Here is a 26,343-nt window from a genome sequence, read left to right as displayed (position 1 = left end):
ACTTCACGTCTGAGCTGTTGTTGCTCCTAGACGTTTCCACTTCACTATAACAGCACTTACAGTTGACCGGGGCAGCTCTAGTAGGGCAGAAATTTGACAAACTGACTTGTTGGAAAGGTGGCATACTATGACGGTGCCACGTTGAATGTCACTGAACTCTTCAGTAAGGCCATTCTACCGTCAATGTTTGTCTATGGAGATTGCATGGCTGTGTGCTCGATTTTATACACCTGTCAGCAACGGGTGTGACTGAAATAGCCGAATCCACTAATTTGAAGGGGTGTCCACATACTTTTGTATATAAAGTGTATAACTAGCACATCATGAGAAAAATATGAAAAAATACAATGAAAATGTACATAAACAATGACTGTATAATATTTCAACAAAAACGTATTGGATTAGATGGTCCCTGTCCAGATTATTTGACATAAAGAAATAAGTGATCAGGAAAGTCAATTTAGACAAAAATGTGTTTTAAAAGTTGAGCTTGATTGAGCTCACACGGTGCATTGAGTGGGCAATGTTAATACATTTGCACTTTTCCATTTAGCTCAATAATCACCTATTGTTCCAACACAAAGAAATATATGAATTCCAAATGAAATATATAATACAAATGTCCTCTAATGTATATATATATATATATATATGTAAATATTTATATTAATAATGAGACATTCCAATATATAGTTAGAGGCAATAATATACCACCAAAAATACAATTGAAAACAATTATTTGAGACTAGCCAGAGGAAAAACAAACAGTGATGTATCAATGTTTAAACATTCTTCCAGACAAAGTTTTACTGAATTAAGTAATAAAGGAGTTTGAAGTACAAGTAATGAACTAATTAGATAAACTAATCATATAATATATTAGGGTTTACATATAAAATAATGGTCTGTGGTTTAATTCATCCTAACACTCCCCATCCAGATCATAGCATTTGTGTGTATTTTAGTTTTGATAGTGGTTAAACTCACATACGTTTCCAGAGTTAGCAACATCAAAGTTCAAGGGAAATGATTGGGATAGTAAAACATGAGTTCAGGGATGTTTGAAGTCAATAGATATTACTTTTAAAATAGTATTTGATGCATTTACAAAAAAAAGTTTTTCATTAAGTTTTTCATTAAGTATTTTTCATTACCCTTTTTAATAGCTTGAGTAATGCTTTATTTATATTGTTTCTTTCATTTTGGTTAAATATTAGACACGACAAACCCTTACATGCCAGGCTTCTAGGGTCCCCTTGAGCATAGTATCACACCATACAGAGCATGTTGAGAATAGGAATATTTAACTAACTTGTAAAGAGCTGGGATACATAAAACTGTAAACCCCACAGAAATGCAAACACCTGTATTAGTTCTATAACAATAAATGAAAATGAAATACACGTTATAATATACCTGTTGTATTCTATGTTTCCCTGCATACACACCCCTAATGCTCATCATTAGGAGAGTCTATTAGAAAATGAAGTCAAAGGAAGTTTTGAGTTTTCATTCGACTCAAGAAATATTTGATTGAGTCCCCTGTCCTGCTGATGGTCCACAGTTCCCTCTGTGCTGTGACTAGGAGTTTACTTGGATAGGTGGTGGAGTTGCATGCTCGTTATCAAGATAAATCTATCCAATGTCCAGTTATCCATTGTTCGTTGTATCCCATTCTTAGGTGGTGGAAACATAGAAATAGAGACTCACAGAACTCATTCTAGTTCTGTGGGTGGAACTCTTTTCCACTGCTTTCCAGTCCAACGTAATAAGTCCTGGGTCATTACCCTCAGGTTGTGGGTTGTACAATACAGTTTCCAGTTTTAGAAACAGCCCCATTAGCCAATCAGCTAGCAGCGTGGCAGGTCTACTTGGTCTTCTGGGAGCCAATCATCACCTTGGAGACGAAGTTGACAATGGCGCTGGCGGGCTGCTCGGGGTCGTGCTCGGCAAACAGGTGGCACACATTGTCCTGCCCACTGCCCGTCTTCCTCGCCACAAAGCCAAAGATCTTTGCTGAAGTGCAGCCATCTTTTTTGCACCTAAGAATGGTTGGGGGAAAGAACACAAGAAGAACATACTGTCAGCAAGGTGTCATACAAACAGTATAAAGTGATGATATTAGCCCCACCGTACTCTTATTTCAAATTATGTTTATTCTGGCATCTTTACTCACTTCCGATCTTGAGGATCCAATGCACAGAAGATGACAGTGTTCACTGCATAATGCCTTCTGAAGAATAACCTGGAAAGAAGAGGGGGAGGAGGGAAAAAGAGAAATGCATATTATTACTGTATACTACTTTACTTTTGACACTACTTTATCAACGCACATAAATGCTAACCAGAACAATTGTTGATTCTGTTTTGCTAGTCTCCAGTGAGTTTTGTTAAATATTTTGCTAATGAGTTTCCAATCCCTTTCATAAGTATTGTTGTTAACCCATATGTATCATTTTATATTAACTTTATATGCATTCCTAATGTGACCATACATATTATGTGTGTGTTTGTGTCTGTCTTTCTGTCTGTGTATTCTCCATGACTCACTTCCTCTGGTTGTCGGTGAGGGTGATACCCTGTGAGGAGACTTTGAAGTGGACCACGGTGGAGGTGGGCAGAGGGTCTGAACCCAGAGGGTCTGAGCCCAGCGTCACACTGGTGGCCTTCTGCACAGCCTGGTACCCCGTCAGAGACTCCATCTCCACCGAGCCCAGGAACCACACGTTACATGCTGCAGAGAAACATACACGTTACTCACTGATGAAACACACACAGGAACCACACAGTACACACTGCAAGACCAAATCCATGTTATCTACACAATCACTAAGGAACCGAGGTTGTTGTTGTTGTTGCCCAATACTTCATTATGAGCCTTTAATATAATCCCCATTGATTCATCTAATAGTCATGCACCTGTATAAACATGTGCGTAATGATGATTTGTGGTTAGTAAAAGGATTTAAGCCCTACCTGCTCCTTGTTTGAGCAGCTCAGCAGCAGAGTTGGTGATAGATTGTGTAGTAGTATTCTCCACCATGTCTTCAAGAGGATCTATGGACATTGGGGGGGAAAAAATATTTTCTATACAATGTAATGAAGAAAGTGATAAAGGAGGGATAAAGGAGGCATTGATATATCACTGAATTAATCTCTCTACTGGCCCTGCCACTGATGACGTGAGTTTATAGCTACCATGTAGAGGCAATTCATCTAAGTTGACAAGAGTTGCATGCACAGGCTAATAAATCACATAATTTACGGTACCAGTCAAAAGTTTGGACACACCTACTCATTCAAGAGTTTTTCTGTATTTTTACTATTTTCTACATTGTAGAATAATAGTGAAGACATCAAAACTATGAAATAACACATATGGAATCATGTAGTAACCAAAAAAGTGTTAAATCAAAATATATTTTATTTTGAAAGCTGTCATCAAGGCAAAGGGTGGCTACTTTGAAGAATCTCAAATATAACATATTTTGATTTGTTTAACACTTTTTTGGTTACTACATGATTCCATATGTGTTATTTCATAGTTTTGATGTCTTCACTATAATTCTACAATGTAGAAAATAGTAAACAATTTATAAAAACCCTTGAATGAGTAGGTGTGTCCAAACTTTTGACTGTATATATATATCATTCTAAACTGCACTGCAATTTATAGCCCTGTCACATTTAGTTGCACAGAGAGAAGAGAGAGTAGTGTTAATTTCTCTCGCTTTTCCACGGGACACAATATGTTTTGTCAAATACAACACTCTCTGTGTGAATGTAAAATCTGTTCTGTTGATGATACTAAGATGTAGCTTCTCACCTCTGTCAGGTATGATGAGTTTGCAGGGCAGGGCCAGGGGAGTAATTGAGTGCTGGCACACCAACGCTGTTAAACTTCCTGGAAAACAAAAACAATAGAAAACACACTATAAACATCATAGCAATTTAGAGTTGTGATGAGCTTTCAACATAAGGTCTGAAGGTCTGAAGCGCAGTTGTGTTGATTATCCAGTAGAGGGAACTCTGAAACATGTCAAATTATTTAGCTGGTTACACAGAGTAACCAGCAGAGGTCCCCACTGTTTTACCACTGTCCTCAATCGAGTATGTAAAGTGTGCTAGAGAAGAGACACTCACCAAAGTAGGGTTCATTGGGACAGCCCTTCAACCGAACTCCTTTCTGTGAACATTCAATCAGGAAGTGACGGACCAGCTCATTGGACAGATCTCCTCCTATCAGAAAGAGAGAGAGAGCGAGAGAGAGAGAGAGAGAGAGAGAGAGAGAGAGAGAGTGAACGTTATGATACACAGTAATTTAATAAATGCTCATAATATGTGTATAACCCGTAACAATGCACTATACCTGTTGGCTGTAATGAGGGTTAGGGTTTGTGTTACCGGTGTCTAAGTTCTATTACCCCTGTTAACTCCTATTCCTGAATTCTAAGAGTTACATAAATCTTATCCAATCACTGCTGAGATAAGTGTTATTATGATTTAACAACAGCGTGTCCGAGGGGCATGAGGATCTGAGGAATGTCCTCCAGTACAAAGGGACCTGAGAAAATCCTTCATCTGGAGTCGGCTTAGGATTCAATCTCTTAAGGAGTCACAAAGTAAAGCTGAAGGTGTGGAGAGGGACTGCGTCATAATGTTACTATAGGTGCTAGCCTGCTGCAAGCTTAGGGGGCGAGCGACACCAGAACAAAAGGAGAAAGGGGTCAGGGCTCAGTGGGTTGTGCTCTGGGCTGGGCATAGGGGCACCAGTGTCATTCAGCGTGCTGTGTTTTAGGGACCACCCGCTGTAGATGTCTGACTGACAACACTTTCACTCGATTCTACATGTAAGATTGATGCACACTCGATTTGGAAATTACGGCCTGCACTCTGTTCACAGGTGCTAAGTACTCTCGGCCAGCAAACGCTATTGGTGTTTCTGAGGCCTTACAGGATTACTATCAGCACCCATTTTCTTTCTTTCCCAGAGAGCAACACAAACACATTCCAGGAGTATTCACATTAGTTGATCATGTTCCTTTGGGTTAGTGTTAAGGCTGGCACAATTACCGCATAATTATGTAATCAACGATTCTGGATGAAGACATTCATGAAAATAAAATAACCGTCATAAGCGTAAATTTGTTTGGAATGAACAGCTGACTGAAGATGTGACGGCCGGGCATTCGTGCGGTTGAGTCCGTTTCAGCGGTAACATGAACTCTTTACAACGTGATTAAACTTTGTTGCTCCTTGCTGAAACAAGCAAGGTGTTGTAGCAAACAAGTCTTTGGTTGCCTAGGAAACGCCCCCCTCCCTGCAGCAGCAGGATCGGAGGAGAGGAGCTTTTAAAAAAACGATTAAAAGATAACACTTTTTTTTTTCTATTCAAACAATTATAACGTTGACCATGGTCATTTGGCTGACCAATATGACCAATAACAATCATCCAAAATTCCATGAACGTCACAGCCCTAGTTAGGGTAGAAGTTTGGGGTAAAAAATATCAAGCTTAGTGTTCTGTAGGCCTATTCCTAGAAATATGTCTGAATATGACTTCAGATTATCATAATGATTTGTCTTTTCTTTAGAAGTCCCTTATGTTTGTTTTCAATTGAAATATAGCCAGATTCACACACCGCCCCAACAGATCCACAGATGACGCAATCTCAATCACACTCCACACCGCCCTTTACCACCTGGACAAAATGAACACCTATGTGAGAATGCTGTTCATTGACTACAACTCAGCGTTCAACACCATAGCACTCACAAATCTCATCACTAAGCTAAGGATCCTGGGACTTAACACCTCCCTCTGCAACTTGATCCTGGACTTCCTGACGGGCCACCCCCAGGTGGTAAGGGTAGACAACAACACATCTGCCATGCTGATCCTCAACACAGGGGCCCCTCAGGGGTGTGTGCTTAGTACCCTCCTGTACTCCCTGTTCACCCACGACTGCGTGGCCAAGCAGGACTCCAACACCATCATTAAGCTTGCTGACTACACGATAGTGGTAGGCCTGATCACCGACAGTGATGAGACAGCCTATAGGGAGGAGGTCAGAGACCTGGCAGTGTGGTGCCAGGACAACAACCTCTCCCTCAATGCTGATCGTGGACTATAGGAAAAGGAGGGCCGGACAGGCCCCCATTAACATCGAAGGGGCTGAAGTGGAGCGGGTCGAGAGTTTCAAGTTCCTTGGTGTCCACATCACCAAAGAAGTATCATAGTATGGCAACTGCTCGGCATCTGACCGTAAGGCGCTACATCCCTGGGGCCAAGCTTCCTGCCATCCAGGACCTATATACTAGGCGGTGTCAGAGGAAGGCCCAAAAAATTGCCAAAGACTCCAGTCACCCAAGTCATAGACTGTTTGTTCTCTCTGCCACCGCACGGCAAGAAGTACATGAGCACCAAGTCTAGCACCAAAAGGCTCCTTAACAGCTTCTACCCCCAAGCCATTAGACTGCTGAACAACTAATCAAATGGCCACCCGGACTATTTGCATTGTTTTTACACCACTGATATTCGCTGTTAATTATCTATGCATAGTCACTTTACAAATTACCTTGACTAACCTGTATCCCCGCACATTGACTCGGTACCGGTATACCCTGTATATAGCCTCGTTATTGTTATGTCATTTTCTTGTGTTACTTTCTGATTAGATTACATTTTTTTACTTTAGTTTATTTAGGAACTATTTTCTTAACTCTATTTCTTTAACTGCATTATTGGTTAAGGGCCTGTAAGTAAGCATTTCACAAAAAGGTCTACACCTGTTGCATGTGACAAATGCAATTTGATTTGATTTGAAATGGCATCGGCCATAAAAAAAAGACATTAGTTCCAGGAAGAGCTGCATGCCATGAACAAAAAAACATATTGCATGACAGGCTATTTCTGAATTGAATTGTGGCTGTATTTCAATGTGCTTTTTAAAACATTAGCTGTGCTGCTGAAAAAAACTGCATAAACCAGGATAAATTCCAATCTGGTCCATGGTGGTCTAAGCTGGTCGGATGCTGGTCAAGCTGGTCTGACCAGCATGGTCTAACTGGTTCTGCTGGCCAACCAGCATCAGGGGCAGGCAACTCCAGTCCTCGGGTGCCTGATTGATGCCACACTTTTTCTCCATCCCTAGCAAACACAGCTGATTAATCAAATCGCATTCTAAACTGAAGATCATGATTAGGTGATTATTGGAGTCAGGTGTGTTAGCTGGGGCTGGGGAAAAACTGTGACACCAATCAGGCCCTCGAGGACTGGAACTTCCCACCCATGCAGGTTATGCTGGAAGACTAGCATGGTCTAGCTGGTCAAGCTGGTCTGACCAGCATGGTCTTGCTAGTTATGCAGGCAGACCAGCCCTTGTTGTGTTTTCACTGTTGAACAGCCTTTACTGTGTTTTGGAAACTGGTGACAAACATAAGCTAAAGCAAAACCAGCATCAAGTCACATTATGCTGGCTTGCAAAGTAATTTCTATAAAAATGTAGCCTGGAATCCCATAATCTGCATTCAGAAAGACTGCCAGGGTTAGAAATATGAAAAAAATAACCATAACTAAAACATCTAAACTGGAACAACCATTTCAGTAACAGGTACAATACATCCAACTAACAGATTGGATTAGTTTAGAAAATTGTATGTTATTTATCTTTGTGTAGCATAAGATAAATTAATTGATTAATTAATGAATCAATGTATATTCAAAAATAGAGATATTGAAAGAAGCAATTATACAACTCTAACTGCAATAGAGCATGCTGGGAAATATGATAATGAAGGGTGTGGTTTTGCAGACCAGTTTGGGAGTAAACTTCACTTGGCATTTGAGCACCCCCACCCCTCCGCACTAACAAAATGTACGGTCACAGTTTTGTGTTTATATATTTATACATAAAAAAAGTGTATTATTCGTGAGCCATCATTTTTATTACTTTGATTTCATTATTGGGGTCCTCCAGGTTTATGCATTTAATATGCACTGAAATGCATTGGCACCATCTGTTGGTTGGTGGCCTTTACACTGGTGATTGTGACCTCACTTCCTCATTCTATTGAGAGAACTTTTCCTGAAACTAGCCAATTATCCTTGTAGTTATATGTTTTAGTTATTTGTTTTAGAAAGCTCACTAGCTCACCTAGCCTTACGCTAAACGCTAGTTTAGCCATAGCTTTTTATTATTATTATTATTATGAACAATACAACAAATACAAAAACAGAAATATACAAACAAGAGTACATAAACCTAACAGACAGGGCTATTACATGTCGAGATAAATGTTACATTTTCCAAAAAGTTTATGGTACATATTGCTTTTTTGTTTTTACACTTACTGATAATTTATAATTTAATGTATTTTACTATTAGCTGTAACACAGCTAGTTGGAGTCATTGTGGTCGATTGTGTACTATCGGGTAACATTTATGTTTACACTGTTGAGATGAGTTGGACAAACATACATACAATTTGATGGTTTTACATGGTAGATAGCATACCTTTCACACTATTTGTAAGTGAATTACCTTTATTTTGGTACAGATACTAATTAGTTGAATTGCAATGAATTAGTGCCTTCAGTAAGTATTCATAGCCCTCGAATTATTCCACATTTTATTATGTTACAGCCTGAATTCCAAGTGGATGAAGTCTCTAAGAGCTTTCCACACCAGAATTGTGCAACATTTGCACATTATTCTTTTCAAAATTCTCCAAGCTCTGTCAAATTTGTTGTTGATCATTGCTATACAACCATTTTCAAGTCTTACCATAGATTTTCAAGTAGATTTAAGTCAAAACTGTAACTCGTCCACTCAGGAACATTTACTGTCTTATTGGTGTCTTATTGCTAAGCAACTCCGGTGTAGATTTGGCCCTGCTGAAAGGTGAATTAATCTCCCAGTGTCTGTTGGAAAGCAGACTGAACCAGTTTTTCCTCAACGGTTTTGCCTGTGCTTAGCACCGTTCTGTTTATTTTTTATCCTGAAAAACTCCCCAGTCCTTAACGATTACAAGCATACCCATAACATGATGCAGCTACCACTATGCTTTAAAATATGGAGAGTGGTACTCAGTAATGTGATGTACTGGATTTGTCCCAAACATAAAACGTTGTTGTCACGGTCGTGAGGAGAGACGGACCAAGGCGCAGCGTGATTGGAGTTCCACATCTTTATTTTAGTGAAACTTAAACAAACAAGAAACAAACAACGACCGGGAAGTACCGAAGTGCTACATGCACTCACTCAAAACAATATCCCACAAACACAGGTGGGAAAATGGCTACCTAAATATGATCACCAATTAGAAGCAACGAATACCAGCTGCCTCTAATTGGGAACCATACAAACCAGCCACATAGAAAATAAATGACTAGAACACCCCCTAGTCACGCTCTGACCTAAACACCATAGAGAACCGAGGGCTCGTAGCACCCGCCCCGCCCACGGATCCGGCTATGGAGCTGGGTTGGTCGCCATGCCTGGACTGGGCACCGGTGCAGAGGATAGCTCCGGCCTTGGAGCGGGACTGGACAGCCGCCCGGACCGGGCATCGGTGCAGAGGAAGACTCCTGCCATGGAGCGGGGCTGGACACCGTGCCTGGACTGGGCACCGGCGCAGAGGAAGGCTCCTGCCATGGAGCGGGACTGGACACCGTGCCCGGACTGGGCACCGGCGCAGAGGAAGGCTCCTGTCCTGGAGCGGGACTGGGCACCGTGCCTGGACTGGGCACCGGCGCAGAGGAAGGCTCCTGCCATGGAGCGGGACTGGACACCGTGCCCGGACTGGGCACCGGCACAGAGGAAGGCTCCGGCCTTGGAGCTGGACTGGACACCGTGCCTGGACTGGACACAGGCGCAGAGGAAGGCTCCTGCCCTGGAGCGGGACTGGACACCATACCCCTACTGGGCATCGGCGCAGAGGAAGGCTCCGGCCTTGGAGCTGGACTGGACACCGGCACAGAGGAAGGCTCCTGCCCTGGAGCTGGACTGGACACCGTGCCTGGACTGGACACCTTTGCAGAGGAAAGCTCCTGCCCTGGAGCGGGACTGGGGAGGCGCACTGGAGGCCGGGTGCGGGGAGCTGGCACCGGACGTACCGGGCTGGGGAGACGCACTGGAGGCCTGGTGCGTGGAGCCGGCACAGGTGGCACCGGACTAGTGACACGCACTTCAAGGCGAGTGCGGGGAGCTGGCACAGGAAGTACCGGACTGGGGAGGCGCACTGGCGGCCTGGTGCGTGGAGCCGGCACAGGTGGCACCGGACTGGGGAGGCGCACTTCAGGGCGAGTGCGGGGAGCTGGCACAGGACGTACCGGACTAGGGAGGCGCACTGGAGGCCTGGTGCGTGGAGCCGGCACAGGTGGCACCGGACTGGTGACACGTACTTCAGGGTGAGTGCGTGGAGCTGGCACAGGACGTTCCGGACTGGGGAGGCGCACTGGAGGCCTGGTGCGTGAAGCTGGCACAGGTGGCACCGGACAGGTGACACGTACTTCAGGGTGAGTGCGGGGAGCTGGCACAGGATGAACCGGACTGGGGAGGCGCACTGGCGGCCTGGTGCGTGAAGCCGGCACAGGTGGCACCGGACTGGTGACACACACTTCAGGAAGGGTGCAGAGAGCTGGCACAGGACTCACCAGACTGCTGACAGGCTCTTTAGGTCGGATGCCGTGCAGAACACACCTACATAACATTTCTCTCATCTCTATCTCTCTCCCAACTTCTCCATCGCCTCCCTGACGGTCTTTGGCTCTTCAGGGTGAGTACGGGGAGCTGGCACAGATGGCACCGGACTGATGACCCACTCTTCCACTCTCCGCTGCTCCACCAGCCACCCCTCGTGCCCCCCCCCCCAAAAAAAACCTTGGGGTTTCTGTGGCTGCGGTCCCCGGCGTCGTCGTTGTCCTTCCACCTTCCTTGGTGTCTCCTTCCAAGGAAGGGTCTCACAACCTCCCATATTTTCTTCCCAGGTCCAAAACTCCTTTACCTCCGTCACACGCTGCTTGGTCCTTGCTTGGTGGGATATTCTGTCATGGTCGTGAGGAGAGAGGGACCAAGGCACAGCGTGATTGGAGTTCCACATCTTTATTTTAGTGAAACTTAAACAAACCAAGAAACAAACAACGACCGGGAAGTACCGTAGTGCTACATGCACTCACTCAAAACAATATCCCACAAACACAGGGCTACCTACAGTGGGGAGAACAAGTATTTGATACACTGCCAATTTTGCAGGTTTTCCTACTTACAAAGCATATAGAGGTCTGTAATTTTTATCATAGGTACACTTCAACGGTGAGAGACGGAATCTAAAACAAAAATCCGGAAAATCACATTGTATGATTTTTAAGTAATTAATTAGCATTTTATTGCATGACATAAGTATTTGATACATCAGAAAAGCAGAACTTAATATTTGGTACAGAAACCTTTGTTTGCAATTACAGAGATCATACGTTTCCTGTAGTTCTTGACCAGGTTTGCACACACTGCAGCAGGGATTTTGGCCCACTCCTCCATACAGACCTTCTCCAGATCCTTCAGGTTTCGGGGCTGTCGCTGGGCAATACGGACTTTCAGCTCCCTCCAAAGATTTTCTATTGGGTTCAGGTCTGGAGACTGGCTAGGCCACTCCAGGATCTTGAGATGCTTCTTACGGAGCCAGTCCTTAGTTGCCCTGGCTGTGTGTTTCGGGTCGTTGTCATGCTGGAAGACCCAGCCACGACCCATCTTCAATGCTCTTACTGAGGGAAGGAGGTTGTTGGCCAAGATCTTGCGATACATGGCCCCATCCATCCTCCCCTCAATACGGTGCAGTCGTCCTGTCCCCTTTGCAGAAAAGCATCGCCAAAGAATGATATTTACACCTCCATGCTTCACGGTTGGGATGGTGTTCTTGGGGTTGTACTCATCCTTCTTCTTCCTCCAAACACGGCGAGTGGAGTTTAGACCAAAAAGCTCTACTTTTGTCTCATCAGACCACATGACCTTCTCCCATTCCTCCTCTGGATCATCCAGATGGTCATTGGCAAACTTCAGAAGACGGGCCTGGACATGCGCTGGATTGAGCAGGGGGACCTTGCGTGCGCTGCAGGATTTTAATCCATGACGGCGTAGTGTGTTACTAATGGTTTTCTTTGAGACTGTGGTCCCAGCTCTCTTCAGGTCATTGACCAGGTCCTGCCGTGTAATTCTGGGCTGATCCCTCACCTTCCTCATGATCATTGATGCCCCAGGAGGTGAGATCTTGCATGGAGCCCCAGACCGAGGGTGATTGACCGTCATCTTCAACTTCTTCCATTTTCTAATAATTGCGCCAACAGTTGTTGCCTTCTCACCAAGCTGCCTGCCTATTGTCCTGTAGCCCATCCCAGCCTTGTGCAGGTCTACAATTTTATCCCTGATGTCCTTACACAGCTCTCTGGTCTTGACCATTGTGGAGAGGTTGGAGTCTGTTTGATTGAGTGTGTGGACAGGTGTCTTTTATACAGGTAACGAGTTCAAACAGATGCAGTTAACCACTTCTTGTCAATAGGGGGGCGCCATTTCGACTTTGTAAAAATTCGTTCCCAAATTAAACTGCCTCGTACTCAATTCTTGCTCGTACAATATGCATATTATTATTACTATTGGATAGAAAACACTCTCTAGTTTCTAAAACCGTTTGAATTATTTCTCTGAGTGAAACAGAACTCATTCTGCAGCACACTTCCTGTCAGGAAGTGAGATTTCTGAAATCGAGGTCTCTGTTCTAGGGTCAGTTTATAAATTCCCATGTAAGCTATGGGGCTACATGCACTGCATACGCCTTCCTCTAGATGTCAGTAAGCAGTGAGAATTTGAATGGAGTGGATTGCACCATCTGGGGCACTATAAAAGCTCTTGGAACGGAAGGTCCGATCTTTTCAACGGGGGGCCTGACGCAGGAGGGACATCACCATGGCGTCTTGAAAAGCTTTCGTTTTAGCAGTTCTATATCTCCGGCTCTGATTTAATTTGATTTTTGTCTTAAAAACTTCATAAGGTAGTTAATTTAAACCGACTTATAGCAGTTTATATCAGTTTATTGCGATTTTCTGGAATTTCTTTGTCACGCGCTATCGCGAGTTGGACACCTCTCCGGCACATGGCTAGCGTTAGCTGCTATTTCTACAGGAGAAGAGGACATCTTTCAACCAAAAGACGATTGTTCTGGAGAAAGGACACCTTACCCAAGATTCTGATGGAAGCTCAGCAAATAGTAAGAAGTCTTTATGCTGTTAATTCGTATTTATGTTGACAAATGTTAAACAATAATTCCGCCATGAATTTCGGTGCGGTCTCGCTTTAGCGCACGCTGTATGCGTAGTAACGTTAATTTTAAAAATCTAGCACAGCGGTTGCATTAAGAACTAATGTATCTTTCATATGCTGTCCAACCTGTATTTTTTAGTCAAGTTTATGAATAGTTATCGATTAGATTAGGTGCCTCTCCAAGATGGCGCCGGACAGATTGCTTGAAGTTTGGCCACTAATCACATTGTATAACCACGATTTGTGCCGCTACATATGCACATTTTCGAACAAACCCTATATGCATTGTGTAATATGATGTTACAGGACTGTCATCTGAAGAAGTTTATGAAGGTTAGTCAAAAATTATATATCTTTTGCTTGTTTCTTACGATCGCTAACCTTTGCTGCTGGTAAATGGCTTGTGTTTCTGACTATTGTGGTAAGCTAATATAATGCTATATTGTGTTTTCGCTGTAAAACACTTAAAAAATCTGAAATATTGGCTGGATTCACAAGATGTTTGTCTTTCATTTGCTGTACGCTGTGTATTTTTCAGAAATGTTTTATGATGAGTATTTAGGTAATTCACGTTGCTCTCTGTAGTTATTCTAGTCGCTTTGGTGAGAGTTGTGATGGTGGCTGCAATGGTAAACTATGATTTATACCTGAAATATGCACATTTTTCTAACAAAACATATGCTATACAATAAATATGTTATCAGACTGTCATCTGATGAAGTTGTTTCTTGGTTAGTGGCTATTTATATCTTTATTTGGTCGAATTTGTGATAGCTACCTATGCAGGAAAAAAATGGTAGAGTAAAAAAAGTGGTGTCTTTTGCTAACGTGGTTAGCTAATAGATTTACATATTGTGTCTTCCCTGTAAAACATTTAAAAAATCAGAAATGATGGCTGGATTCACAAGATGTGTATCTTTCATCTGGTGTCTTGGACTTGTGATTTAATGATATTTAGATGCTAGTATTTACTTGTGACGCTATGCTAGGCTATGCTAGTCAGCTTTTTTACTGATGGGGGTGCTCCCGGATCCGGGATTGGGAGGAATTAGAGGTTAATACAGGTAATGAGTGGAGAACAGGAGGGCTTCTTAAAGAAAAACTAACAGGTCTGTGAGAGCCGGAATTCTTACTGGTTGGTAGGTGATCAAATACTTATGTTATGCAATGAAATGTAAATTAATTACTTAAAAATCATACAATGTGATTTCCTGGATTTTTGTTTTAGATTCCGTCTCTCACAGTTGAAGTGTACCTATGATAAAAATTACAGACCTCTACATGCTTTGTAAGTAGGAAGACCTGCAAAATCGGCAGTGTATCAAATACTTGTTCTCCCCACTGTATATATGATCCCCAATTAGAGGCAACGATTACCAGCTGCCTCTAATTGGGAACCATACAAACCAGCCACATAGAAAATAAATGACTAGAACACCCCCCTAGTCACGCTCTGACCTAAACACCATAGAGAACCGAGGGCTCTATGGTCAGGGCGTGACAGTCGTATTCAGCACAAAAAGTTAATTGCTTTGCCACATTTTTTTGCAGTATTACTTTAGTGCCTTGTTGCAAACAGGATGCATGTTTTGGAATATTTTTATTCTGTACAAGCTCCCTTGTTTTCACCATTGGTGGAAAAAGTACTCAATTGTCATACTTAAGTGAAAGTAAATGTACCTTAATAGAAAATGTGAAAGTCACCCAGTAAAATATTACTTGAGTAAAAGTCTAACAGTATTTGGTTTTAAATATACTTAAGTATCAAAAGTAAAGTATAAACCATTTCAAATTCCTTAAATTAAGCAAACCAGATGGCACAATTTTTTCTTTTTTTACTTAAGTACTTTACACCACTGGTGTAGTAACTGTGGAGTAACTACAATACTGTTGCTCCATCCTCAGTTTTCTCCTATCAAAGCCATTAAACTCTGTAACTTTTTAAAAGTCACCATCGGCCTCATGGTGAAATCCCTGAGCAGTTTCCTTCCTCTCCGGCAACTGAGTTAGGAAGGACGCCTGTATCTTTGTAGTGACTGGGTGTAGTGTATTGATACACCATGCAAAGTGTAATTAATAACGTCACCATGATCAAAGGGATATTCAATGTCTGTTACCAATAAGTGCCCTTCTTTGTGAGGCATTGGAAAACCTCCCTGGTCTTTGTGGTTAAATCTGTGTTTGAAATTCACTGCTCGACTGAGGGACCTTACAGATAATTGCATGTGTGGGGTACAGATATGAGGTAGTCATTTAAAACTCATGTTAAACACTATTACTGCACACAGAGTCCATACAACTTATTATGTGACTTGTTAAGCAAATCTTTATCCTGAACTGATTTAGGCTTGACATAACACAGGGGTTAAATACTTATTGACTCAAGATATTTTAGCTTTTCATTTTTATTTAATTTGTAAAAATGTTTAAAAATATACATATTGACATTATTCTACTTTGACATTATAGGGTACTGTGTGTAGCCCAGTGACCAAAAACAATCTCAATGTAATCCATCTTAAATTCAGGCTGTAACGCAACAAAATGTGGAAAAAGTAAAGGGGTGTGAATACTTTCTGAAGGCTCTGTATATGTACTGTTAAAGAGACTGAACATAGGATATGAAAGTATGTGAATGTATATTTTTCAACCAAGCATTGTTATGAACCAGATAATTGACCCTTTATTCTTTTGGGAAAAAATATGTTTATTACATTCTATTAAGATAACTGATCCTGAAACCAGGCAACTTAATCTTGTCTCATAATTTTCCTGTTCTACCGGAAACATTAAATGTTGTTTTTTTTATTACAGGAAATTTGCTTTAAAACTGCAACATTTTCTCAGCCTCATGGTAAAATGTGTAAATAGCATGAGATTAGCTATAAAACTACAAATTCTTCTTTCTCCCCCATGGCAAAAAAACAAAAAGTTAAACTACAAAAAAAAACATTGTCCCAGGAGGTTGCCCCCCCAGGCAACACATTGTTCGTGCGCGGCTTGCATGCAAGGCACACGTGATCTACCAGGGGACTGAACTTTTTTGTCGATCTGGTAAACAATTGGATAGGTCTTTATGATTCAACAGCATCACCTTCAATCTATCCAGATAGTATTTGAGTCACATATACAGTGCATTTGGAAAGTATTCAGACCGCTTGACTAATTTCCATATTTTGTTACATTACAGCCTTATTCTAAAATTGATTAAATTGTGTTTTCCCTCATCAATCTACACACAATACTACATAATTACAAAGCAAATACATGTTTTTAGAATTATTTGCAAAAAAATGTAAATAAAAAAATGTCATATTACATTTACATACTGTAAGTATTCAGACCCTTTAATCAGTACTTTGTTGAAGCACCTTTGGCAGCTATTACAGCCTTGAGTCTTGGGTATGGCGTTACAAGCTTGACACACCTGTATTTGGGGAGTTTCTCCAATTCTTCTCTGCATATCCTCTCAAGCTCTGTCAGGTTGGATGGGGAATGTCGCTGCACAGCTATTTTCAGGTCTCTCCAGAGATGTTAGATCGAGTTCAAGTCCGGGCTCAGGCTGGGCCACTCAAGGACATTCAGAGACTTGTCCCAAAGCCACTCCTGCGTTGTCTTGGCTGTGTGCTTAGGGTCATTGTCCTGTTGGAAGGTGAACCTTCGCCCCAGTCTGAGGTCCTGAGCGCTCGGGAGCAGGTTCTCATCAACGAGCTCTCTGTACTTTGCTCCGTTCATCTTCCCCTCGATCCTGACTAGCCTCCCAGTCCCTGTCGCGGAAAAACATCCCCACAGCATGATGCTGCTACCCCCATGCTTCACCGTAGGGATGGTGCCAGGTTTCCTCCAGACGTGATGCTTGGTATTCAGGCCGAGGAGTTCAATTGTGGTTTCATCAGACCAGAGAATCTTGTTTCTCATGGTCCAAAAGTCTTTAGGTGCTCTTTTGTCAAACTCCAAGTGGGCTGTCATGTGCCTTTTATTGAGGAGTGGCTTCCATCTGTTCATTCTACCATAAAGACCTGATTGCTGCAGAGATGGTTGTCCTTCTGGAAGGTTCTCCCATCTCCATAGAGGAACTCTGGAGCTCTGTCAGAGTGACCATCGGGTTCTTAGTCACCTCCCTGACCAAGGCCCTTCTCCCCCGATTGTTCAGTTTGGCCGGGTGACCAGCTCTAGGAAGAGTCTTGTTGCAACCAAACTTCTTCCATTTAAGAATGATGGAAGCCACTGTGTTCTTTTGGACCTCCATTGCTGCAGAACTTTTTTGCTATCCTTTCGCAGATCTGTGGACAATCTACGGACAATTCCTTTGACCTAATGGCTTGGTTTTTGCTGACATGCATTGTCAACTGTTGGACCTTATATAGACAGGTGTGTGCCTTTTCAAATCATGTCCAATCAATTGAATTTACCACAGGTGGACTCCAATAAAGTTGTAGAAACATCTCAAGGATGATCAATGGAATCAGGATGCACCTGAGCTCAATTTCGAGGCTCATAGCAAAGGGTCTGAATAAGGTATTTATGTTTTTTATTTTAAATACGTTTGCAAAAATTTCAAAAAACCTGTTTCGTTTTATCATTATGGGGTATCGTGTGTAGATTGATGAGGGAAAAGGTAATTTAATTCATTTCAGAATAAGGCTGTAACGTAACAAAATGTGGAAAAGGTGAAGGGGTCTGAGTACTTTCCGAATGCACTGTACATTGCCCGCACTGCCCATCCCCCACTGAAATGGACTCCAACATGGCTAGTTGCTGTTCAGCACGTGGACTTGTTTTAGTAGAAGACGCACGCGGCCTTACTGCTGCTGGATATTACTGGCAAGTAGCAACATTGGATATTTGCATTGATTATTGGTGTTATTGGTATAGCTAGAATGTGTAGTTATTTCTATAATGTTAGTAACATTTCATAAAACACTATTGTAGCCTGTGTATATTAGCCTAAAGAAAAGGATTAGGATTAGGAAGCGTGTACGTACACATGCATATACACACACTCTCATTCAAATACACACATACAAGGACACACAGATATGTAAATAGTGCCAGACATGCACTCAAACATATAAAGTTGGCCTTGCTGTTATGATTTTAGTTGTCCTTGATGTCCCTTGTTTTTTTTGCATTGTTGTTTTCTGTTTTCTTTTGTCTTTTTCTTTTTTCTCATGAGTTCATTTTCTTAGTTGTTGGTGCATTGCGGGGGGGGGGGTTCTTGGGGGGGGGGAATGGAATAAAAAATATATATTTTCTTGTTTTTTTTGTATGTTTTGTATGTTTTGGATATTCAATGAAAAAATGGAAAAAAATGAAATAAAACATTTTAAGAAAAGAATGGAGCGGTAACATAAGGCACATTATGTGAACAAAACGTTCAGATTGAAGTATATTATAGAACACTATGTGTCTGACATGTATAATATGAAATCCTCTCATTTCTTTTTGTCACAGAAAATGTACAACTTTATCACTGGAGAAACTTGAATCGGAGACGGTAATCTACCAAGAGACTCAACAAACGATTACATTACTTCCTGTAATTCGCGTGTGCGCAAAGAAGATTCTTGCAGAAGTCAATGGAAAAGTGTCATGTTCTAAGTTACAGGAAGAAGGCTAATTGCATTTTGAGTCAAAGTTGGGTATCTTGTTTTTCTAATTTGCCTAGCTCGCGCAAGTCGGGGATTCTTCTGTCGACTACTTTCCATTCCATGTCCAGTCTCATAAGCGATATAAACAAAATAGCGAATAACTTAAGAACACGTTTATAAAGTTAGACATTAGTATATTGGCCTGTTCAATGTGGATTCTTCAATAGCATAACCAGTTTCATGTGTCTTTTATTGAAAACATGTGGTTATGGTAATGTTCGGTGTTAGGGTTGGTTAATGCTACAACACATTCATGAACATTACCCTGCACATATTGTGTAGATCTGGAGATATATTTGACTTCAGGAATGATGTTGAACCCTTGCTCGGATAAAACCTCTCTTGAATTAAACAATTGATCAGTCACTGTCACCCATACTCACCTATAGGTAAGCCTACTCTTGGCTGGCTGACTTTGAGAAAATGCAAACACAACACTATTTAGGATATCTAGTTTATTCAAATGGTATACTGACTCACTTTTTAAAGAAATCCTGAACATGCTGCAAAGCAATTGTGGTCTTATAGGGACCCTGTTTATAGCGTATGTGGCCTATCCAGGGCTTTAAAACAAATCTAGACATAACTACTAGACATTCACACAATTGTATTTATTTCAACTTTTGTGCTACACAAAGATAAATAGAGTACAATTTCTAAACTAATCCAATCTGTTAGTTGGACCTAATGCACCTTTTACTGAAATGGTAACCCTGGCAGTCATTTTGATTGCAGATTGTGGGTAAATAAAAGTTCACATTTTTGGATATCCCCAGTCAGGCTCGATTTCAATAGGAATTAGACATCACTTTGCAAGACAGCATAATGTGACTTGATGCTGGTTTTGCGGGTGACCAGCTTATGTGTCCAAAACACAGCGAAGGCTGGTCACTAGCAAAAAAACTGAAAATGCTGGTCACCAGAAAAAACACAGCAAAGTCTGGTTACCAGCAAAAACACAGTGAAGACTGGTCACCCGCCAAAACACAACAAAATCTGGTAACCAATGAAAACACAATGAAGGCTGGTCACCAGCCTATGCTGGTGTATGCTGTTTTTTTTCAGCCGGCATATGTCAAGTAAAGTAAGGCAAAAAGTATCTCTGGAGGTAAATCTGTGCAGGTTTATAAAGACAGCATGTCTATTGTTTGTCTTGAAACACTAGCCGCCACATCTAAGACTAGTTGGCAAAGAGAAGGGCTGCTTGGCTCTATCATGATACTGCCCAGAAGAGAGACCCAAAGCTAGGAGATGTAGAGAGAGGGGACAGAGAGGTGACTATCATGTTCCCTCCATGGAAGTAAGGTCATAGGGGTGTAATAGTAGAGGGCTTTTATGGTGATTGTTATTGTTAGATTCCCAGGATGCTGCCTCTCAGTTGGCTCATTCCATGATACCCCTGTTCTACTGGGGCAGAAAGGTTCTGGAAATAGGGTGGAACCTGCCTGTAGGCACAGATCTAGGATCAGCTTATCCTCCAACGATTCTAACAATGACCATGGGTGAACACAAAACGGACTTAGGTCAGCATATATGTGCTTCGTCAATCATCATCCTACTCCCATTTCCTACATCAAACAGGAACCGCTTTGAGTCGAACCAAAGCTCCGCCCATTTATATATTTCAGCCAATGCCTACCTCTCTTGGTCTGCTGCAGGACTGAGGGAGGGGGTGTGGCCACTTTCATGGCCAGCCCATAAGCACCTCTGAAGGAGTGGCTGTCGCGTACAATGAAACAACCAGGCTCTTTGTCCTTCAGGACTGAGATAGCTGAGAGGAGGAGAGGAGGAGAAGAGGAGTATAGAGTAAGGGAGTAAAGGAGGAGAGGAGGAAGATATTTTAACGATGGTGTCATGGAGGAGTGTGCAAATTGGAAACTCTGCTAAAACTGGACAAAATCACTTTCAACATGTTGAAGAGCATCATGGAAATTCAGCAGACAAAATACAGTTGGTAGACAAGACAAGTATTTCTTCATGTTTTTACCTTGGTCCCTGGAGATATCAGGCTTGTACCAGAATTTTGATGTGTCTTGCACAAATTTTACAGTCACCTGCTTGATGGCCAGGACATCTGGAAATACAGTATCACAAACAGACCAGAGGTTAGCCAATGCACAAAGACCTCAGGAATTCAAACACTACATTTAAAAGACATCCACATGTGGCAAATCCAAATTGACAGAGAACACTCACAGGGCAGTACCTAAAGGATACAGTACTGATTACCTTCTTTAAAGTATTGCACCAACCCAAGCCATTGGCTCATATAAGTGATTGGCTATTGACTGCGCTAGCTTGAGGGTTACCTGGCAGAGGTAAGGCAGTGCCCGGCATCTGTGCAGAGGCTGAGAGGTCAGGCAGGACATTGGGGAAGGGGATACTGAGGGAGCTCCCGCTGTGTGGGCTGGAGAACCCGCTGGGGGCTGGGGAGGCCGTGCCCAGGGAGTGCTCCCCGTCTGACGCCCTCCTCTTCTCGGGCAGCAGCGGAGGCAAGGCCCCCTGGGCCTGGAGCTGCTGGTGCTGCTTGGTCCGGATGGTGCCCTGCTGGTCCATGGAACCAGACATCAACATGCCCCTCTCCATGCCTCCGTTCCCCAGAAGAGGAGAGGCAGAGACTGGGCAGTCGGCGGTGCCGTAGCTCCCCAGGCCTGAGTCGTCCTGCTCATCAAAGCTGTGTGCGGGGCTGTGGGTGAGGGCGTAGCGGGCCATGTGGCTCCGCTGGCTTCCCCGTGGGGAGCTGTGGGCATTGGGGGCCGGGTGAGGGTGCATGGGAGGGGAGTGGTGTCCGTAGTCTAGGGACATGGAGTGGGGAGGGGGGTGCCTGGGGGTGGGGCAGGTGCTGAGGGAGGTGTGGCGGCTCAGGAGGGCTCTGTCCTCTGGCCAGGGCTGACCCATGGAGGGGCTGGAGAAAGGAGGAAGAACACCAAATTAGAAGATAATCAAAAACACATCTATAATCAAACTGTACGACCATAACGTATTTTCAGAACATGTAGCCTATAACCATAATTATACTGAACAAAAATATAAATACAACATGCCACAATTTCAATGATTTTACTGAGTTACAGATCATATAAGGAAATCAATCAATTTAAATAAATAAATTAGGCCCTAATTTATGGATTTCACATGACTGGGCAGGGGAGGCCATAGGCCCACCCATTTGGGAGCCAGGCCCAGCCAATCAGAATGAGTTTTTCCCTACAAAAGGCCTGTATCACAGACAGAAGGTCTGTGATACAAAGGTCTCTCAGTTTCATCAGCTGCCCGGGTGGCTGGTCTCAGAATATCCCGCAGGGGAAGAAGCCAAATGTGTAGGTCCTGGGCTGGCATGGTTACACATGGTCTGCAGTTGTGAGGCTGGTTGGATGTACTGCCAAATTCTCTAAAATTACGTTGGAGGTGGCTTATGGTAGAGAAATGAACATCAAATTATCTAGCAACAGCTCTGGTGGACGTTCCTGCCATCAGCATGCCAATTGCACGCTCCCTCAAAACTTGAGACATGTGGCATTGTGTTATGTGACAGAACTGCACATTATAGAGTGGACTTTTATTGTCCCCAGCACAAGATGCACCTGTGTAATGATCATGCTGTTTAATCAGCTTCTTAGTATGCCACACCTGTCAGATGGATCGATTATCTTGGCAAAAGGGAAATGCTGACTAACAGGGATGTAAACAAATTTGTGTCCAAAATTTGATAGAAATATGCTTTTTGTGCATGTGGAAAATTTCTTGGATCTTTATTTCAGCTCATGAAAGATGGGACCAACGCTTTACATGTTGTATTTATATTTTTCTTCAGTATATATAAAAATCTAAGTGATTGGGTCCGTAACCATCTACTATATTCCAAGAAATGACCTTTGAATAAACATGACCTAGGCTTCTAATAATTATGTGAAAGGCTTGTTTGTGACTGGCTATACCTGTCTGTCCGTTGGAGCGTCCCACTTGTGAAGGCGGAGCGAGAGGAGCCGAAGGACCTATGGCTGCTGGAGGAGGAGTCTGGTAGGCCCTCATCTGTGGACTGGGGAAGGTGACCAATCATCTCTAAGTAACCGTGAGGCTCTGTGGGGGTGTGAGAGGGCATACATGACAAATGAAACATATTGGATAAATACATTCAAGGACTAGGGCTAGAATGCACTAAACATCTTTCAAATCAAATTTGATTTGTCACATACGCTGAATACAACCATGAAATTCTTACTTACAAGCCCTTAACCAACAATGCAGTTTAAAGAAGAAAAAAGAAGAAGAAGAAAATAGAAAAATAACATATAGTCTGGGTATCCATTTGATTAGCTTTTCTTAAGGAGTCTTATGGCTTGGGGGTAGAAGCTGTTAAGAAGCCTTTTAGGCCTAGACTTGGCGCTCCGGTACCGCTTGCCATGCGGTAGCAGAGAGAACAGTCTATGACTAGGGTGGTTGGAGTCTTTGGAGATTTTTAGGGCCGTCCTGACACTGCCTGGTATAGAGGTCCTGGATGGCAGGAAGCTTGGCCCCAGTGATGTACTGGGCCGTACACACTACCCTCTGTAGTGCCTTGTGCTCGGGGGCCGAGTAGTTGCCATACCAGGTGGTGATGCAACCATTCAGGATGCTCTTGATTGTTCAGATGTAGACATTTTTGAGGATCTGAGGACCCATAACAAATCTTTTCAGTCTCCTGAGGGGGAATAGGCATTGTAGTGCCCTCTTCACAACTGTCTTGGTGAGTTTGGACCATGGTAGTTTGTTGGTGATGTGGACACCAAGGAACTTAAAGCTCTCAACTATAGCCCTGTCGATGAGAATGGAGGTGTGCTCGGCCCTCCTTTTTCCGTAGTCCACAATCATCTCCTTTGTCTTGATCACGTTGAGGGAGAGGTTGTTATTCTGGCACCACACGGCCAGGTCTCTGATCTCCACCTTATAGGCTGTCTCATCATTGTCTATGATCAGGCTTACCACTGTTGTGTCATCTGCAAACTTAATGATAGTGTTGGAGTCGTGCTTGGCCATGCAGTCATGGGTGAACAGGGAGTACAGTATGGGACTGAGCACGCACCCCTGAGGGGCCCCCGTGTTGAGGATCAATGTGGAAGATGTGTTGTTACCTACCCTTACCACCTGGGGTAAGCCCGTCAGGAAGTCCAGGATCCAGTTGTAGAGGGAGGTGTGTAGTCCCAGGGTCCTTGGCTTAATGATGAGCTTTAAGGGCACTATGGTGTTGAACGCTGAGCTGTAGTCAATGAATAGCATTCTCATGTAGGTGTTCCTTTTGTCCAGGTGGGAAAGGGCAGTGTGGAGTGCAATAGAGATTGCGTCATCTGTGGATCTGTTGGGGCGGTATGCAAATTGTGGTGGGTCTAGGGTTTCTGTGATAATGGTGTTGATGTAAGCCATGACCAGCCTTTCAAAGCACTTCATGGTTACAGAAGTAGAAGTATTTTAGCTCATCTGGTAGACTTGTGTCACTGGGAAGCCCGCGGCTGTGCTTCCCTTTGTAGTCTGTAATAGTTTGCAAGTCCTGCCACATCCGACGAGCTTTGGAGCCAGTGTAGTAGGATTCAATCTGAGTCCTGTATTGACGCTTTGCCTGATGGTTCGTCGGAGGGCATAGCGGGATTTCTTATAAGCATCCGGGTTAGAGTCCCGCTCCTTGAAAGTGACAGCTCTAGCCTTTAGCTCAGTGTGGATGTTGCCTGTAATCCATGGCTTCTGGTTGGGGTCTGTACGTAGGGTCACTGTGGGGACAACGTCATTGATGCACTTATTGATGAAGCCAGTGACTGATGTGGTGTACTCCTCAATGCCATCGGAAGAATCCCAGAACATATTCCAGTGTTTGATAGCAAAACAGTCCTGTAGCTTAGCATCTGCGTCATCTGACCACTTCCCTACTGAGCGAGTCACTGGTACATCCTGCTTTAGTTTTTGCTTGTAAGCAGGAATCAGGAGGATAGAGTTATGGTCAGATTTGCCAAATGGAGGGTGAGGGAGAGCTTTGTACGCGTCTCTGTGTGTGCAGTAAAGGTGGTCTAGAGTTTTATTTCCTCTGGTTGCACATGGAACATGAGCATTTGGAGATTTTTAGGGCCATCCTCTCACACTGCCTCGTTTAACATTAGCATTTTCTTATTTGCTTGTTTCAGACCGTCTATTGACCAACACTCCAAAAGAAATACAGATCCAATTTCTCCAAAACATCTGGATATCACATGAACAAAAACTGGGCAAAAATGCCTAAACTCTTAATCATACCCTTAAGAATTTCAGTCAAATAAAAGCGCTCTCCCCCAGGTGCAGTATAATAGAGTACATCCAATACCAAACAGAGCAGTCAGCAGTGGTGTTAGTTAAATCATTCTCCAGTCAGTCAGTAAGTCAGTCTGCTGCTAGCTCAACAGTACAGCAGCCATTCATCGATCTGTTCAGTACGGAGCAGATTACTCTCCCTGGCAGGCCTTACTGCTGCCTGGCAGGCAGTGGCACTGAGTCAACAAATCAGACTAATTCATTCAAGCAGAAATGAAAAGTCCCCAGACATAATTGAGTAAAGCTTTTATTTCATCAATCATAGCTCTGGAAACCCTGACAGGTGTCTAGCCATAGAAATGTGACTGGTAAACTCATTGGTACACTCACAATGGCTTCCTGGTATTGTGATGCAGTAATTACCATGGTAATGTACAATGTTCATTCAAACTATGTTAACTGATGTGGCTAATGCAATGGAATGCATTTTTTGTAATGTCAGTTGAGTTGAATCAACAAATCACAGCACATATTGATGGCTACACTTCCTGCTTTTACTTCCTGCTTTTAATTTCTTCTTTGCTCTTATGGGTTCACCTGCAATGGCTGCCAGTCCAGTCATTATGCCGTCATTGACTTCAATTGGAACACCCGTTCTATTCATTCTATTTCTACCTTCAGAGTTTGTACTGTTAGGTGACCTAAACTGGGACATGCTTAACACCCCGGCCGTCCTACAATCTAAACTAGATGTCCTCAGTCTCACACAAATTATCAAGGAACCTACCAGGTACAACCCTAAATCCGTAACCATGGGCACTCTCTTAGATATCATCCTGACCAACTTGCCCTCTAAATACACCTCTGCTGTCTTCAACCAGGATCTCAGCGATTACTGCCTCATTGCCTGCGCCCGTAATGGGTACGCGGTCAAACGACCACCCCTCATCACTGTCAAACACTCCCTAAAACACTTCAACGAGCAGGCCATTCTAATCGAATTGTCCTGGAAGGATACTGACCTCATCCCGTCAGTAGAGGACGCCTGGTTGCTCTTTAAAAGTGCTTTCCTCACCATGGTGCTTTCCAAGTGCTTTCCTCACCTTAAATAAGCATGCCCCATTCAA

At 43.1% G+C, this 26,343-nt stretch overlaps 1 protein-coding gene across 2 annotated transcripts in view; it reads right to left on the bottom strand.

Annotated features, from left to right (window-relative positions):
* Positions 1-356: 356 nt before the first annotated feature.
* Positions 357-26,343, bottom strand: part of LOC120055950 (tensin-3-like) — an 82,974-nt gene continuing 56,987 nt past the window's right edge. For both annotated transcript variants that reach the window (XM_039004024.1, XM_039004025.1), the window contains exons 17-26: positions 22,903-23,044; positions 21,274-21,869; positions 20,952-21,038; positions 20,604-20,735; positions 4,144-4,239; positions 3,827-3,904; positions 2,977-3,057; positions 2,551-2,734; positions 2,177-2,245; positions 357-2,042 (exon numbers count right to left, since the gene is read on the bottom strand). In XM_039004024.1, coding sequence (XP_038859952.1) covers positions 1,868-2,042; positions 2,177-2,245; positions 2,551-2,734; positions 2,977-3,057; positions 3,827-3,904; positions 4,144-4,239; positions 20,604-20,735; positions 20,952-21,038; positions 21,274-21,869; positions 22,903-23,044 — 1,640 coding nt within the window. In that variant the 3' untranslated portion in view covers positions 357-1,867. The remainder of the gene's footprint in view (positions 2,043-2,176; positions 2,246-2,550; positions 2,735-2,976; positions 3,058-3,826; positions 3,905-4,143; positions 4,240-20,603; positions 20,736-20,951; positions 21,039-21,273; positions 21,870-22,902; positions 23,045-26,343) is intronic.

Source organism: Salvelinus namaycush, chromosome 11 (genome assembly GCF_016432855.1).
Source record: "Salvelinus namaycush isolate Seneca chromosome 11, SaNama_1.0, whole genome shotgun sequence".
Classification (NCBI taxonomy): domain Eukaryota; kingdom Metazoa; phylum Chordata; class Actinopteri; order Salmoniformes; family Salmonidae; genus Salvelinus; species Salvelinus namaycush.
Note: the sequence above shows the minus strand (reverse complement) of the source record. Positions and strands in the feature narration are given on the sequence as shown.